The sequence below is a fragment of the Neovison vison genome, chromosome 1, assembly GCF_020171115.1.
Source record: "Neovison vison isolate M4711 chromosome 1, ASM_NN_V1, whole genome shotgun sequence".
In the NCBI taxonomy this organism is placed as follows: domain Eukaryota; kingdom Metazoa; phylum Chordata; class Mammalia; order Carnivora; family Mustelidae; genus Neogale; species Neogale vison.
Window position 1 is genome coordinate 91358893 of NC_058091.1, and position 16324 is coordinate 91375216.

The following is a 16324-nucleotide window of genomic DNA, read 5'->3' on the forward strand; positions in this document are numbered from 1 at the left end:
TGAAGATAATGTTTTATGTCTCAAGGACTAAGAAAACAATAGGTTTATAGGTCTGTCAATACTCATCAAATGGTAACTGAATGGTTCACTGTGTATAAATTTTACCTTAAAAAAACCATAAAAATTATACATAATGAATTATTAAGCCAAGAAGTGTACTAATATCTGTAGCTTACTTTGCAATATAGCAAAAAAAAAAAAAGGAAGAATTGATAGATGGACAAAAGAATAATTAGATATAATGAATGTAAATACATAAATATGTAGATAATACAGCAAATATAGTACAATGTTCACTGTAGAATCTAAATGGAAGATCTATGGTGTTAAGTCTATATTTCTCTTATTATTTTTGTATGTTTGAAAATTTTTATAGTAAAATGTTAGAAAAAAATCAGTATCTTGCTTTATCCAGAAGAAAGCTGTTAAAAGAGCTGGAGTAGAAGACATTAAGTATGGTTAAGCACAAACTGGCTGTTTCTAAAAACTTGAATTATGAGAAAAATGGAGCAGACTTTCCATATCTCTGAAGCACACCCAACTTCATCCATTCTGCACCGGGAAAACAAAAAAAAAGAAAACCAAAACAAGATAAAACTTATCACTGACCTTTTTTCTTTTCCTTTGCTTGGTTTTAGTTGAGTCTTGCCCAGCACTCCCATTCCCTAGGGATCCCGATGTGGTTTTCCCTGAGTGCTGTGATCCAGATGAGGGGGCAGTCGGTGTGGGAGGAGGTGTGTTCTCAGGAGACTCTGGGTAGGACTTCATGCAAGACCCCTGCCCAAAGAGACATGCTTTTGAAATCAAGGGACCGGGACTTCTACTAACATTCAACTTTTGAGATCTCCTGAATTCAATAGTTCTTGAAGCTTACAAATATCAAAACTCAATTCATTATCCAGTCCACAGAAATGATGCCTCATCTTACTCCTATTGGTTTAGATACGTTAATTTTTAATCTGGCGGTCATTAAGATAAAATCAGGATTTCTGAGAGGCAGACTCCAAAATTTCTGCCAATTTTGTCAGATACAGAGATTTCTACTTGCAAGTTTTGTTAGCACGTCAGATTTACATGTCTCAAAAGGCGCCTCTGCATTCCCTGCCAGACTGGATGCCGTCCAGACAGTATTTGCATCAGTGTGGCCAGCCTTCCGTAGTGACTCCAACTCAATGCCTGGGGGTCACTGTGGATACCTCCAGCTCCTTCCATTTCTAGTTCCTTCCTTCTTTCATAACAGCCCTCGTTTCTACCTGGTTTCTTTGGCTACGACTACAAGTCTGTTCTCCTCCATGTGGATGCACTTCAAATATTTGAGGACTGCGATCTTTCTCAGCCCCATTTCTTTTATAGGTCAAGCTGCCTATAAATTGAAATTCTTTCAACCACTTCTTATGAGACATGTTTTCAGGTTTCTTCACCCTCTAATCACTCTCCTTCAGACATTCTCTACTGTGTCAAAGTCCATCCTCTAGGATGGTGCCTAAACACTAAATAAGACAAACAACAACAACAACAAAAAAAACCCCAATCTTTTTCTTATTAGTAACATCACAATATTGGCTCCTAAGAAATTTACAGGCCAATAAAAGTCTGTCAATCTTTTTCATATATGGTATTATTATTATTATTATTATTTTTTAAAGATTTTTATTTATTTATTTGACAGAGAGAGAGAGATCACAAGTAGGCAGAGAGGCAGTCAGAGAGAGAGGGGGGAAGCAGGCTCCCTGCTGAGCAGAGAGCCCGATGCGGGGCTCGATCCCAGAACACTGAGATCATGACCTGAGCTGAAGGCAGCGGCCTAATCCACTGAGCCACCCAGGCGCCCCCATATATGGTATTATTAATCGACATTTTCCTTATCCTACCAACTATACTAAACCATACTACCTGCTGGCCTACACTTCTCTATGATGTATTTGTATTTAAAAAAAAAAAAACTGTGCTAAACTTTGTAAAATATTTGGCTGAAATGCACATATTGGTTTCAAAAGTATATCTGTATGTTGTTCTTTTGGGAACTGTATTATTTATTTAAAGTTAAAAGTGAACATGTTTAAGGGAAGCTGGTAAAAAACATATTGGAACTCTGTAGTATCTCTGCAATGGCTCTGTAAATCTAAAAATTATTTGAAAATAAAATGTTTTTTAAAGGAAAAAAGTATTGCTTTGATTGCCTGCCTAGGAACATTATTAAAAAGAAGAAATAAGGGGGGGTGGGAGGTTGGGGTACCAGGTGGTGGGTATTATAGAGGGCACAGCTTGCATGGAGCACTGGGTGTGGTGAAAAAATAATGAATACTGTTTTTCTGAAAATAAATAAATTGGGGGAAAAAAAAAGAAGAAATAACCCTAATTTGGTATGGATTATTTTTAGAAAAAAACAAGATAATTCCTAGAGATCATGCTTCCTATGCATAAACCATATATTAGAAAAAACCTTTTTTTAATTAACTGCAGTTGGGGCGCCTGGGTGATGGTAGTTGATTAAGCATCTGACTCCTGGTTTTGGCTCACATAGTGATCTTAGGGTCCTGGGATCAAGCCCTGTGTCAGGCTCCACGCCTAGTGTGGAGTCTGCTTGGGATTCTCTCTTTTCCCACCCTTACCACCCTTACCACCATGCATTCTCACTCTTTCTCTCTCTCAAATAAACATATAAATCTTTAACAAAAATTACCTTTAATTAATATTATACCTGCTAATCTGAGAACCCAAGCTTAACTAGCTTGATTTCTCATAAGTTTAGCTCTCAAAAATGACAGTCATTGAAAGAGAATGTATTGTGTATTCTCTATGTATTCTCCATGTCTTGAGAGCTCCTGATTCCAGATCCATTGTACATAGCCCCTTCCTTTGGATCTTCTAAAACATTTGAACTCATCAACCTTTAGAAGCCAAGAAATCTTCAACTCTTCCTTAGGCTCCTTAAGAGCCTAAGGCTCAATTTTCTAATCTGACTGCCTCTTCCTCCTCAACAAAACCTTTGCTTGAATATTTAAATCAGAGTTTTGCTTCTCCTTTGTACAGCTATGCCTATGCTGCCTCTGAAGCCTAGAGAATTCTCTCCACTTTTACCATCTCATCAAAGTCCCGGCTTCCTTCAATGCCAGTGTCCTTACTCAAGTTCTTTGCTGTCGGGGCTTGTTTTTACCTCTGCACTTCTGTTCTATACCACTCATTTGGAAATTAGCATATAAATAATCTTTTTTTTAAAAAAAGATTATTTATTTATTTATTTGACAGAGAGATCACAGGTAGGCAGAGAGGCAGGCAGAGAGAGAGAGAGGAGGAAGCAGGCTCCCTGCTGAGCAGAGAGCCTGATGCGGGACTCGATCCCAGGACCCTGAGATCATGACCTGAGCCGAAGGCAGCGGCTTAACCCACTGAGCCACCCAGGCGCCCGCATATAAATAATCTTGAATTGTCAGTTTTTGGCTTGTTATTTCCTTGTTTTCCAGAATGTTCTATCTCCCTGAATATATCACACCAGTCTTTGGAGTCCCCCGTTTGTACCCAATTTGGTAAGGCCCTTAAAAAGGGCCCTTGACATTGGTTGCTGGTTTGTAATGTCAATTAGTAAGAATCCTACTTTACAGTGGCCATTCCATGTTTTGTCGGGTAGTAAAGGGCAGGAAGATTTCCAGTCCCTCTGAATGTTCATTTTGACCACCAGTCGCATAGGAGGAGGGGTATCTGGAAGGCCAGGGAAACGCTTGTGGCTTTGCTAACATATTTAGTTGGGATGCTTTCCGACACTCCTGTCCCGCCTCCCAGGAGCCCGGGAAACCCAGCACACACAGGCCATTTTTCTTAACTGCTGGGGAGCTGGGAGCTGCAGCTGTGGTTGCTGAGTAGTTGCCCAGGGCAGCTTGGCCACCCTGGAGAACGAAGAAAGGAGGGAATAAAGAGTTTTCCTAGCCATGCAAGCAATTCCTTGAATGTTAAGGGAAAACTAGGCTTGTTATGTTCACTGTAAATTTCTTCAATTAGAAATGTTACAACAAATTTGTCTGATGTTAATGAAAAGCATACTTATACACATATTCATAGGGTGAACATGTACCAAAGATATTTTTAAAGGGTGTTCTTTGACATCGTAATTTGGGTTTGTAACATAAAGAAAACAAAGTGTTTAATCAACTGGGTAAAGCTTTAGGGACTTATAAAGCATGATGACTGATAATGATGTATGATCTTTTCTAGGAAAAAAAATGGATTTTAATGGGCATAAACATTTTAATTTCTACTTGGGTTCCAAGCTAATCTGATTCTCCAAGGGGCACAAAAAGATGTCAAACTTTTGGAAATAAAATATATTGTTTATATCTTTATATATTTTCTAAGTATCCTAGAGTAGAGGTACTTAAATTTGGGGTCCATCCCAGACTGTTTAGATCCAGAGAATGATTTCAGAGGGTCTCTGAACATCCTGAAATTTTTTTTTAAAAGATTTTATTTATTTGACAGAGAGAGATCACAAGTAGGCAGAGAGAGAAGGGGAAGCAGGCTCCCCACTGAGCAGAGAGCCCGATGCGGGGCTTGATCCCAGGACCCTGGGATTATGACATGAGCCAAAGGCAGAGGCTTTAACCCACTGAGCCACCCAGGTGGCCCAACATCCTGAAATTGTATGCAAAATTTGTGAATGTGTTTATGACAGAGGATTTATAGTTTTGGTCAGCTTCTCAAAGGGGCTTGGACATTTTCAGGTTATACATTTTACCCAGCTTGATCTAAAGCTCACCTGACAATTACACATGGAGATGTTAAGCTAACCTCCTTGCTGCCTTCTCGCTGGTTATTAGATGAAATTACATGAAATTGGTAGTTTAAGCCAGGAAAAAAGTCAAATATCAGCAAATTCATTCAACAGGTGATAGTACATTTCTAGTTTGTAGGTACATGCAGCTCACAGACAAGCTCATACTACAAGTGGTACACAGTTATTGCATAATCCCTTAAAGTTGGCAAGATGACTTTATTGCCCCCCACCCCCTGGTGGAAGTCCCAGTAACATAAATGCGATCAGAAAGAATGTGACCCTCACATGATAGGGCCAGTATGGGCACAGAGAATAAATGGAGCCATGCTTTTTTAAACCATGTTTGGAGATGGATCAATAACTGGGAAATAAAATGATGATGATTAATTGTCAGGAGTTATTAGGACATGAATAATAATGATTCTCTTGTCTTTGAGGTACAAAGAAATAAAGACCTATTATCAACACTGAATCAGTTTTTCACCTCCCATGGAAATGAGGCATGCTCTCCAACTATTCCTTTTTTACTGAAGGGCTAGGGAAGCTAAATAAGGTAAGAAATAGGTGAAAAAAAAATAACTGTATTAAGTGGATTGTTAAGGCGTGGAACATAGTCGGTGCTCAGGAAGTATTTGTTTGGATGTTGAGCATGTTAAGACTCCTGATTGAAGGCTATACATTCCTACATCGCCTTTTCCAAAGAACTACTAATGTAAACACCAGACCCAAGAAAAATCCATGGAGGCATCAAAGACAGATTTTCTGCTACTCACCTCAGCAGAGTTGTGATACTGAATGAACGTTGCTGAAATGGCATGGCTGAAGGGGTCTCCTGCCTTGGTTACCATGTCCTGCCTCACAAGAAGAGCCAGGTCCACTAACTAGAAGATCAGAGTAATGGAAATAAAGTCAACAGATCTGGAAATAATCAATTAGCAATGTTACTGAAGTGGCAGAACTAGAAGGAAGACATTCCCAATGTTATTGATGATACAGCCCCTCTGAAAATCTGTGTTGTGGACACGAGCATATGCTTTTGTTGGTAAGCAGACCTTCCCATGAATATAAACAATATATTATGACTTTCTAGGGGAGGGCTTCTCAAAGTTTAATTAGTAACCACTAGTGAAGTGTTTTAAAATATAGGTTTTAGTGCTCTAGACCCCAAGATTCTAATTCGATTGGTATGCTCTGGGTTACATTTTCAACAGGAAGCAAGGAGAAGCTGATGCTTGTGGTCAGAGGACTGTGCCTTGAGACGCTGTCAGAGAGCAGCGATTCTAGACTCGGGTTTCGGTAAGCACTCAGTAGATTGTACATAGCAAGAAAGGTATGTTTCAAAATTCAAAAACAAACTCTAAGCAAGGCAGAGGGGTACTGAGAAGTCAATGTTGAGAAAAAGTATGCGGGGATTCCATTTCTGGTCAGGATTGAGTTGCAAGCAACAGTCACTTTCACGCTAACACCCGCCAGGGCTGAGGATACAAAGAAACATAACTGAATTAAATTCCAGAAAACTTAAGATTGTCATTGGATAAAACTCATGGCTGTCCTCATTCCTGGTAGAGTAGCAGGTGGGGGAATTTTGATCATGGACAGGGGTAAGAAGAAAGGGATGCCTGGGTGGCTCAGGAGGTAAGTGTTTGCTTTCAGTTCAGGTCATGATGCCAGGGTTCTGGGACCGAGTCCCGCATTGGGCTCCTTGCTCAGCGGGGAGCCTGTTTTTTCCCTCTGCCTGCTGCTCCTCTCTGACAAATAAATAAAATCTTTAAAAAAAAGGGAAAGAAAGTGGTCATGTATGGCCTGCTATAACAGATATTATCATTCTTACCTGTGCCACAGTTTCATACGCTAAATATGCTAAAATTTCCATTGCGACAACATTGGGTTTTATCTCCATACTGCTGCAGTCCAACCAGTCTCGAAATTTGGAGGCCTTTTTGGCTAGCCGTCAAAAAAAAAAAACACAAAACACAAATATGGAAAATTTAGTTTTTGGAGTGTTTTAATACTGCATATTACCATCACAAAATGAAAAATAAGTCTCTTGAAAATTGCATTTGAAAAATAATGCATATAAAATGCCATGTTTTTGAAGTTTTATTAGTGTCGAGATATTCAAGCCCCAAGAAATTTCTTACGCACTTGGGTCTTTGATTTTGTATCTGTGCTACATAACATGGTATATACTAAATGACTTAATATTAAGCACTTCTCACTGTATCTGAGTAAGTCACCATTGGCCATAGCTTAGGTTTTAACAATAGTCAGAAGGGTTGGTTGATATAACTTTAATTTATTCTGGTGGAAAGGAATTCCTGCAAGAAAGAACCCATGGTGGAGAAAGAACATACAGAAATTGTATTTGCAATACATTGTCCAATGTGTCTATTGCCAGAATAGGTTCAGAATCACATATTTAGAAAACGATAAGAAAAGCCTAGTCCTGCAGTTATGTTTTCCTGACTACAAAGATGTCCAAATTCCTAAGCCAGACTCTCAGAACCCTCCAGACTGATTTCAACCTGTCTTCCTCAAATTACTGCCTCCTCAAATGCTACCTGGCTTTGAGTCTAGTTCTCTCTTAGTTCACCCCTGCTCCTTGCCCTCCAGAGAATGCCATTCTACCTCTCTTCCTCATTCACAGGAATCCTGCCTGTCCCATGTACTTCCCCACACTAGGCATTCACTGAACTCTTGTATCATCAGATAGCCTTTCATGTCTGCTTATAATTTCTCGAATCATGTTAGAAACACCATGCATTATGTCTCTAACAGTACCAAGCGCACGTGGAATCTTCCGGTATATCTTTCCAAAATGCCACAGTGCTAAACAGAGTCTAACTGCACGGAGGGCCTTTATTAGATACTAATAATCTAACTAGTAATCCACAGGGAAGAGATTGATGGTAAAGATTTTGTCATATCTAAAACATAATAATCTTTTAAAAAATCCACTGATTATTCTTTTGGTTAATCCGGCCCCACGGGTCTATTAAAACACTTCACGGTCACTCAAAGCATGATATTTTGATCCTTATAGATGTGGTCTTCATGGATTCCATGTACAGAAGAGTTTGTTTGTTTTTTTTTTTCTCCCAATGAATCACAGAAGACTTGAAGTCTTGCTATGGAAGTGCATGTCCAAGCTGTCAACTGTGGCAGAATTATGATAATCCTCTTAAAGGTATCTCCCTAAAGTAACCAATCTTCCACATACTCTCTGACAGGCAACATTCCATCTAACTAGTCAGCTGCATTAGCTCACAAACACTTGTTCAACATCTGTGGAATACTTCTGAAGTCAAAGTTAACAGGCAGCAATTTGGCAAGATCAATAAAATGTACCTTATTCACTTCTCCCTTTGACAGGTTGTTAAGAACACAGAAACAAGGTATTTTGTAACTATGCACTAAACGATTTATTTGAAAAGAGAGGGAAAGGATAGTTCTTAGTATTCTGTAGGATCTGTCCACCCAAGCAACAGAACTGGTAGCTCCCTCATGAGATGTTAAGCGCTGAGAATGCAGGATAGGACCAGGTGTCCACCACTGTATCCCCAGCACTTAGAATACTGCCTGCCATCAGCAGTCTCTCAATAAATATTTCCAGAAAAAAAAAAGAATGAATAGATGAATGAAAGCTACTTCTTTAATAAAAGGGTAGGGTCTCAACTATTCAGAAGCAGGAAAGTTATACAGAGGGTCCCATAAAACCACTGTGAATTACTGCTATTCCAGCAACAGGTGAACATTCCCTGAGATAATCCCTGTCACCTGCAGAAAGCCAGCTTCAGAGACAGACCTTCGCACAGTATTGCTCGTTTCAGCAAATAAGGCACAGGTGCTCCTAGTCATGACAGTAGGTTTCCACCGAGACGTAGGGGCACCAGAATGAACGAGTTCCTTCATCTTTACCGCTCTTCTCAATATATCAGGAGGAAGGATAATCGGGGAAATAGATCAACAATTAAAACAATCCTTAACAAAGGTCAGAAGTTCCTAAGATTATCAGCCTTCTGACACTATCTGGTTTTTCAGCTTGTGCTGGGATTAAAACAATTTTGTATAGTAACTTCATATGGGAAATTTCAGGTTACTTAATTCTCATACACATTTATTTTCTCATCATTGACCGTGAGTGAAATCTAAGTTTCTCTCAATATCCAATTCTCACATCTCTGGATACTATCTCACTATGTCTACCTCATCCCTCTCACCCGTCTTTCTATTCCTGGTCCTTCCCTCAGGCCCTCCGTAATGCTCATTCTACTCTGAAGAAATTCTTCCATGACTTCAATCTCTTCAAAATTACTGCTATTTTGATTAATTGCAAATACTCTTTCTCAGAGGGCATGGTTTTCCCTGGAGTTTTTTATTGTAGAGGTTCCTTATTACTTTCCTTCAGTACGTATTTATTGACCAGTCATTGACTGCCAACCTGTTTATTTCCCCATACACCAGAGGGCTTGGGGGTCACATCTTCTTCTCTTAGTTTCTCCCACAAGGAACATACAGGACATGTGGACAGAGACAACAGAGGCTAAAAAACAATGATATCCTGTTTTAACAAATAACTACTAGCCCACAATTTCCTACCCAACTGAACTACCATTTAAGTATGAGGGCAAAATAAAGCATTTTTAAGACAAAAATGAGCGCTTTAAGCACTTACAGAGCCTTGGAAAAAACAAAATTAGGCTGACAAGGCATGTTTACTAATTACCAAGTTAAAAAAATTAAAGTCAAAGACACATATTAAAAAAATTAAGGATAGCAACTAAAATAATAGAACTAAAATATACACTATACAAACTGGTTGAGGAAAAATGGAATGAAGAAAATCCAATTAATCCAACAGAACAATGAAGACGAGGAGGAAAAGCAAATAAAAAAGGCACAGTAAATTTAAAACACCAAGACCAAAAGCTAAAAACAACAACAACAACAACAACAACAAAAAGTCCCGAAAAGACAGCACATTTAAACCAATGTATAAGTAACTGAACAGACATAAATTAAAATCATCAATTAAAATACAAAAAGACTCTCAGATTGACTAAAAAAGAAAATCTATGTATTTGTTTACAAAATCCACATAAAAACAAAAGGCTGAAGGAAAAGGTTTGGAAAAAGATTTAGCAATTTATAACTAAATTTAATCTTTGTGAATTAACATGAATATCAGATTTTTAAAAAGTTTAAGGGAAATGACTAACTTACATAAATATAAAAACAAAAGTCTGGTGAGTTTGATCAGTATCCCAATTCTACAACTTACCTTCAGTCTATAAAGTCACACACTCATAAATTTTAAAATGCATCAGTAGTCCCAATCAGTGAATGCTATGATCAAATATTTAAGAAGATATATACAGCTGGATCGTCATTCCTAGGCCCTCATAATTTATCAGAAGGGGAGAAATGAAAAGAGCCTAACATTCTGACCAGTTACGGGTATTAGTTCTGAATTTGCTGACCCACTTGGATTAAGCATTCCCAACCACAACATTTTGGCATATAAAACAGATTCTGCCACTCGGGTTTCATAATGAGGCACGTATGGGCATCAGACAAAAAAATATTTTTAAATGCCCAAATCTCCCTTCTTTAAAAAAAAAAAGTAAGCATAATATACTGTTTAAACTATAATTATTTTATATAGAAAGGGAAAGTATTAATTTTTAATTTATTACATTTTATTACTAAGTTATAAACAAAAAATTAGTTGTTAAAAATGTGATTTTCGAACACAAGATGTATTAGGACCTTTCAGTGACTATACATTTAGTGTGAAAACAGCACTTCTGTTCCTTTAAGTGAATTACATTTAAAATATGATTTTAAAAAATAGTTGAATAGCACTAAATGTTACTTTATAAACTGGAGATTTATACTTATAAAAGACTTGAATGCCATCTTTAAACCTAAAAATTACAATACAAAAACCTCTCATTTGCTGAAATTGCCATGATCTGAAGTGTCATTTACTTAATGCTTCGCAGATGTACGATGCCAAATTGTTAGTCAGACTGCAAAGTATATTTAGTTAGGAAAAAAGGCTTCCAAAACATGTTTTCCTATATTTTACTGACATTTACATGGGGCACTATTTGAAATGTGTCATTTATTTGCACTTTATGATCTATAAATGAAGCTCTCATTTTCTTTTTTCAAATAAAATACATTGTGATTATGACCACAGAACAGTTTTTCCATTTAAAGACACCATTGTGTCTCTCATCCCTCAGACTAGGGTCATGTGCTTTTCTGTCAGATTTTTCACTGGACTTTTCACCACACTTGCTCTTTGACCTTTCCCCTCGGAGGCTTAGTCATCATTGAACTGTTGTGGTAAGGATGTTCGCTACACAATCGTGCCCACTATTTACCATGAGCCTTTACGCACTTTCAGTAAGCCTCTGTGCAGTGATGGGACAGTCCTAATTTTATCATTAGGTTATTAGTGTTACAAGAGCTGATGAATATTACAGACTGATGAATTTGGCTAACACTGAAAGCTTGTCACAGTAGGGGGTTACAGACAAAAATGGAAGAGACTATTGATACGTTTCCTTGTGGTAATATGAGTATGCATAAATAAATGGAAAGCTTGGTATTTATTAATATTGGGGGTTTCTAAATGTCATGACTGTGCTACTAAAGTCCATTAGGGGTCAAGAATGATCAGCCATACTAGGGTCAACAGGATGAAGAAACTGGAAAATAAAATGAGAATGTTAAAGAAAATAGAAGTATTTGGACTAAAAGTAATGCAAATAATTAACATGGCTCTCTGTGTCTTACTTTAAAACTTCTTTAGACTAGTCATTACAAAATAGTAGAGTGGGGTAAAATCTTTTGTAGAGTTCCCTACAATGTAGGGGCTGTTTCTAACAGTTATAGCTATGCATATGTTAAATTCACCCATTTCTAAGGAACGGAGATTGTGCCATACTTTTGTATATCTGTAACACATGATCTCTTAAACATATAATGAAGCAAAATTAAACATTTACTTACAGAAACTTAATTGTCGACTTTCACAGAATTCTGCATATTGGGCTGAATCCATAATTCGAGTTTGTCTTTCTGCTCTCTGATAGATAAAAAGATACACAAACAATATTTCAGAGCAAGTAGACCATTATCTATGTCTTTGTGACTAAAATGCAGAATTGAAATTCCATTTTCCTTTCCTGACTTTACTAAGTAAACAGTTTCGTACTACCATAAAAATCATGAAACTTGAAATTATGATAAGTAACAGTAGTTTTGCAACTTGAGTCTTTTGGAAGAGAAGTTTAGAATGCCATTTTCTTCTCTGTTATTGTCATTACAGTGAAAAGACTAAAGGATCTTACTTCTTACACTGTGTGCCAAATATTCTTAATGGTACCATCCTTTTAGGGGATAATAACAAATCAAACAGAGAAAACTGTTTATCATTATTGCCCAGGTACTAACTTCAAGTTGGGGATTTTCATTGTTAAAGTCAGAGTCAATGAATGGACTCTATCTACTTTCCCTCAGAACATGAAGCCAGAGCTAACAAGTCCATATTTTAAATGGCAAAGAAAATAAAGAAAAAGGTAAACACAACACAAAACCTTTCATCTGAGTCCACGTATGATTCACAGTTTAGTATAGTTTCACTCGTGGGTTTCTGATTCAGTATAGCAGATGTTTGCTGCTTCATTGTCCCACAGGAGGTAAGATAATTATAATTCACCCATAGTTCGGTGGGAAAGAATATGACCGCTTCCGCTTCCTTGGCAAGGGAAACATTTTGAAATGAGACAGGCTGGTACTTCTTGGAATGAGATTCTGGCCAGGAAAGGAAAAAATTCCCTGAGATTTTAATTTTTCTTTCTGCTTTGAAGGACTTTCGGTAAGTTTTCTTTATCATAGTTGTGGAGTACATAAGTACAACTAACGTCTGGATATTTTTACATTTTTTTAAACTGAAATTATTCTTTCTTCATTTTGTTTGATTTGGGTAGTGGTCAACTTAATTCCGATGATATATCTGTTGATAGAATGAATAATGGTACGCTAGCTGCTGCTTAGTACAGGAAAGATAGATGGGGTGGTGGGAGTTAAGGTAAAATTTACTAACTCCTGTGGTTTCTTCTAAGACCATTGACTATTTTTCCCTTGCTTCTCTTCTTCTACTCTGTTCCTCCCTTCTTTCCCTCCTAATCTCCTCCTCACCCCATAGATACAAACATGCATGTGTGTTGACATAAACCCAGACTTCTTTATTTACCCTCTAGGTTCGAGTGTCCTTTTTGAACATGCATCATCTATGTAATTACATAATATACATACATACACTACATAATACACACATATGTGCATGAGGATCCTCTCTGCAGTGTATCTGAAACATTATGTTTCCTAAAGGGTATATTATTGGGTGAATTTTTATATACTTTGAAGTATTTTTTAAAAGGATTTATTTATTTTAGTGGGGAGGGGCAGAGGGAGAGGGAGAGAGAATCCCAAGCAGACTCCCCAGTGAGCACAGAGCCTGACGTGGGGCTCAACCTCACAACCCTGAGATCAAGACCTGAGCTGAAAACAAGTCAGATGCTTAAATGACTACACCACCCAGGCACTCCTACTTAGAAGTATTTTTTGATACGTGAATGCATTATTTAGTTTTGCCCTTTTAAGTGTATTTGATACATAACTCAGTAAGTGTATTCTAATGGACAGTAGCAGGAGAGAATTTTGAACATCACAAATCAGTTATTGATGTGTTTATTAAAAAAAGGTCTAAGGTTAACAATGTATCATTAATGTGGCTTTGTCTGATTATATCAGGGATCTCTCAGATTTTTTTTCTAGCTCCTAGAGAATTTCTGACACATGGTAAATGAACAATGAACCCTCCGTGGAATGAACAAATGCTACCATTTTAGTCTGCAACCAGGGCGGACTACCATCACTACCCTCACCATAATGTGGCTAGTTCTTGATTATCTATGCATTCCTGTAAGTCTTCTCTGCTGCTCTCTGGCCAGGAAGCCTCATCCCACCCAACACATGTGAAACAGAAAGGACTTAGATAAATACAGAAAAAGAAAATTCATAATGGGACTTTTCTTCCATAAATTGGACAATTGATATTTGGTTTCTGCATACATGGTTACATGGTTCATGTATCTGAGTAGTATTTCTGGAAATGAAAGTTAGGAAAACTCATCCCAAGAGGTTCAGGCTGTCAGGGTTGCCAGTTTTAATCAAGCGAGGCATTTAGCTAGACGGGAATCCTGAACCACACTTAAAAGACACTGAAGGACTTTCAGTGATCCCAGTTGGCTTCATTCCTTTCAGATGCCCGACTGAGTGTCTATCATCTTTTCTTCATCAAGCATTGTACTTAGGTTTCAATTCCTCTAGCATCCAAATAGTGGAGCTCCATGAAGCTGGCCCTAGGACACATGCAGGAAGCCAGTGACTAAGCGTCCAAACAGCAAATGCTCAGGGAAGAGCAGCTGACTTGACAGCAAAGATGCACAGGCATCTACAGAACCAGGCATGTCGGGGCACCCAGGTGGCTCCGTCATCTGGCTCTCAGGGTTGTGAGATCAAGTCCTGCGTTGGGCTCTGTGCTGAGTGTGGAGCCAGCTTAAGATTCCCTCTCCCTCTGCCCCTCCCCCTGCATGTGTATGTGCATACTCTAAAAAAAAAAAATAAACAAGAAGAAATAAATCAAAACTACAGAGCTGGAGGGTTCATCTTGTTCAAACCCCCTCATTTTCAAGATAAGGAAATTGAGGTTCAGAGAGAAGTGATTTGCCAAAGGTGATCCAAGTTAGCATGGAAGTCCAGGACTCTCAGTTCCCAAGCCAGCTTATTTTCATTATGAGAAGCTGTCTTCGACCTACAGTAATGTTTTTACTCCAATATTTTTCTTTGGAATCCTCTAAAGTCTATACATTCCCTACTAAACCATAACACACGGCCACCATAGTTAACATGCTCAAAGTGTTCATGGCCAAACAAAATTAAGTAAGGCCCTGGGTCAGCGAAGAAGGCACAACCTGGGGGTAATTAAATGCAGGGTGTTCCAAATGTAACGTAGCTGACAGTGCACAGGTGTGCTGCAAACACATCACAGGTGTGCAAACACACTGTAGCCCCAACCACCTTTTCAGTGCTGCACAAGGTTGGGGCAGCAAAACCCCCGGGCTGGTACCTCATGATAAGCTGCCTTTGTTCATTTACCTCAGTGTGGCATACACAATTTCATTTTCTGTGTGTGCTCTGACATGAGCGAGGTTGGGCAGCAGTTCTATGAACACCAGCAACCTTGATTAGTACATGACACAGCGCACATGTGCTATTCACAGCATGGTCAAGTGCACTCAAAATGAGATTAGAGACACGGACTGGCAGTCAAGGATGCTGAGGATGATACAGATATGGTCATCATGCTAGTTTCTGTTTACTTCTCTCTCTTCCCCATGAATTATTTCAAATAACCAAAGGAAAGGGACAAAAGTGGACTTGCAAAAGGATCCAAATCACTCAGCATCTGATTATATTATCTCTAGTCTGTAAAATATCGCCTCAAAGTTGGGAAAGGCAGGAAATATCTAACCATCATAGGCTCTGTGTTCTTTAAAGACAGTAACTATGTTTTCCTTCTCTAATCTCAGGCCAATTTTTGGCTTGGATTTACCAGGGCCCCAGTAAATGTTGCTGGCTCACTGAATGAGCAGATGGGTAGATGGATGGAGGCAAAAGAAATGAGTATAAATCTTTGTTGTCTGATCTAAAGTCAGGAACTGTAATATTTGTAATTAAGTTGTCCAAATTCCAGAGATGGTAGGCAGCTTTTTAAAGACAAAAGTCTTTAAAAAAGCTTGGTTCCTATTTCCTGTATTATCCTGATTCCACTTTCCCTTCTGCCTCGATTCAGATCACCCATTCCAGTCCACATAGAAGTGCTCACTGACAGTCCTTTTCTATTCCCGGTACTGTAGGAAATCTCTGGGAAAGATGCAAGGGGGGAAATCATAAGCCTCATAGGACAGCATGGTCACAGTGACAAGGCTGACAATGCCTATCTATTCTTTTCAGAGAGCAGCATAATAACCTTTTTTTTTTTTTTAAAAAAAGGTATCATTTATTTGACAGAGAGAGAGAGAGACAGGTGAGAGAGGGAATACAGCAGAGGAAGCGACCCACAGAGCAGGGAGCCCGATGTGGGGCTCAATCCCAGAACCCCGGGATCATGACCTGAGCCAAAGGCAGAAGCTTAACGACTGAGCCACCCAGCGCCCCAAAATAACCTTTAAAATAAACTGTTTTAACAGCTTCATTTTACAGTTGAGGACACTGAGATTTCAGAGAAGTAAAAAAAAAATTTTTTTAAGACATATAGTTGATAAAGAGGCCAAGCTAATAAATAAAACTTGGATCTAAATGACTTCTCCGAGGTGTATCACTGAATAATCATGGCAGATTAACCACAGCTTCTGTTCATACTGGATGTTCTCAAATTACACAATGGACTGCCACACGAATGAAAGGTCATCTCTG

At 38.4% G+C, this 16324-nt stretch overlaps 1 protein-coding gene across 2 annotated transcripts in view; it reads right to left on the reverse strand.

The window, feature by feature from the left end:
- SUPT3H (SPT3 homolog, SAGA and STAGA complex component) overlaps nt 1-16324 on the reverse strand; it is a 524138-nt gene that overhangs the window by 91382 nt on the left and 416432 nt on the right. Inside the window, exons 7-10 of one of the 2 annotated variants that reach the window (XM_044252039.1) lie at nt 11792-11867; nt 6600-6712; nt 5542-5649; nt 610-777 (exon numbers count right to left, since the gene is read on the reverse strand). In XM_044252039.1, coding sequence (XP_044107974.1) covers nt 610-777; nt 5542-5649; nt 6600-6712; nt 11792-11867 — 465 coding nt within the window. The remainder of the gene's footprint in view (nt 1-609; nt 778-5541; nt 5650-6599; nt 6713-11791; nt 11868-16324) is intronic. The other variant, XM_044252029.1, reaches the window with a different exon arrangement.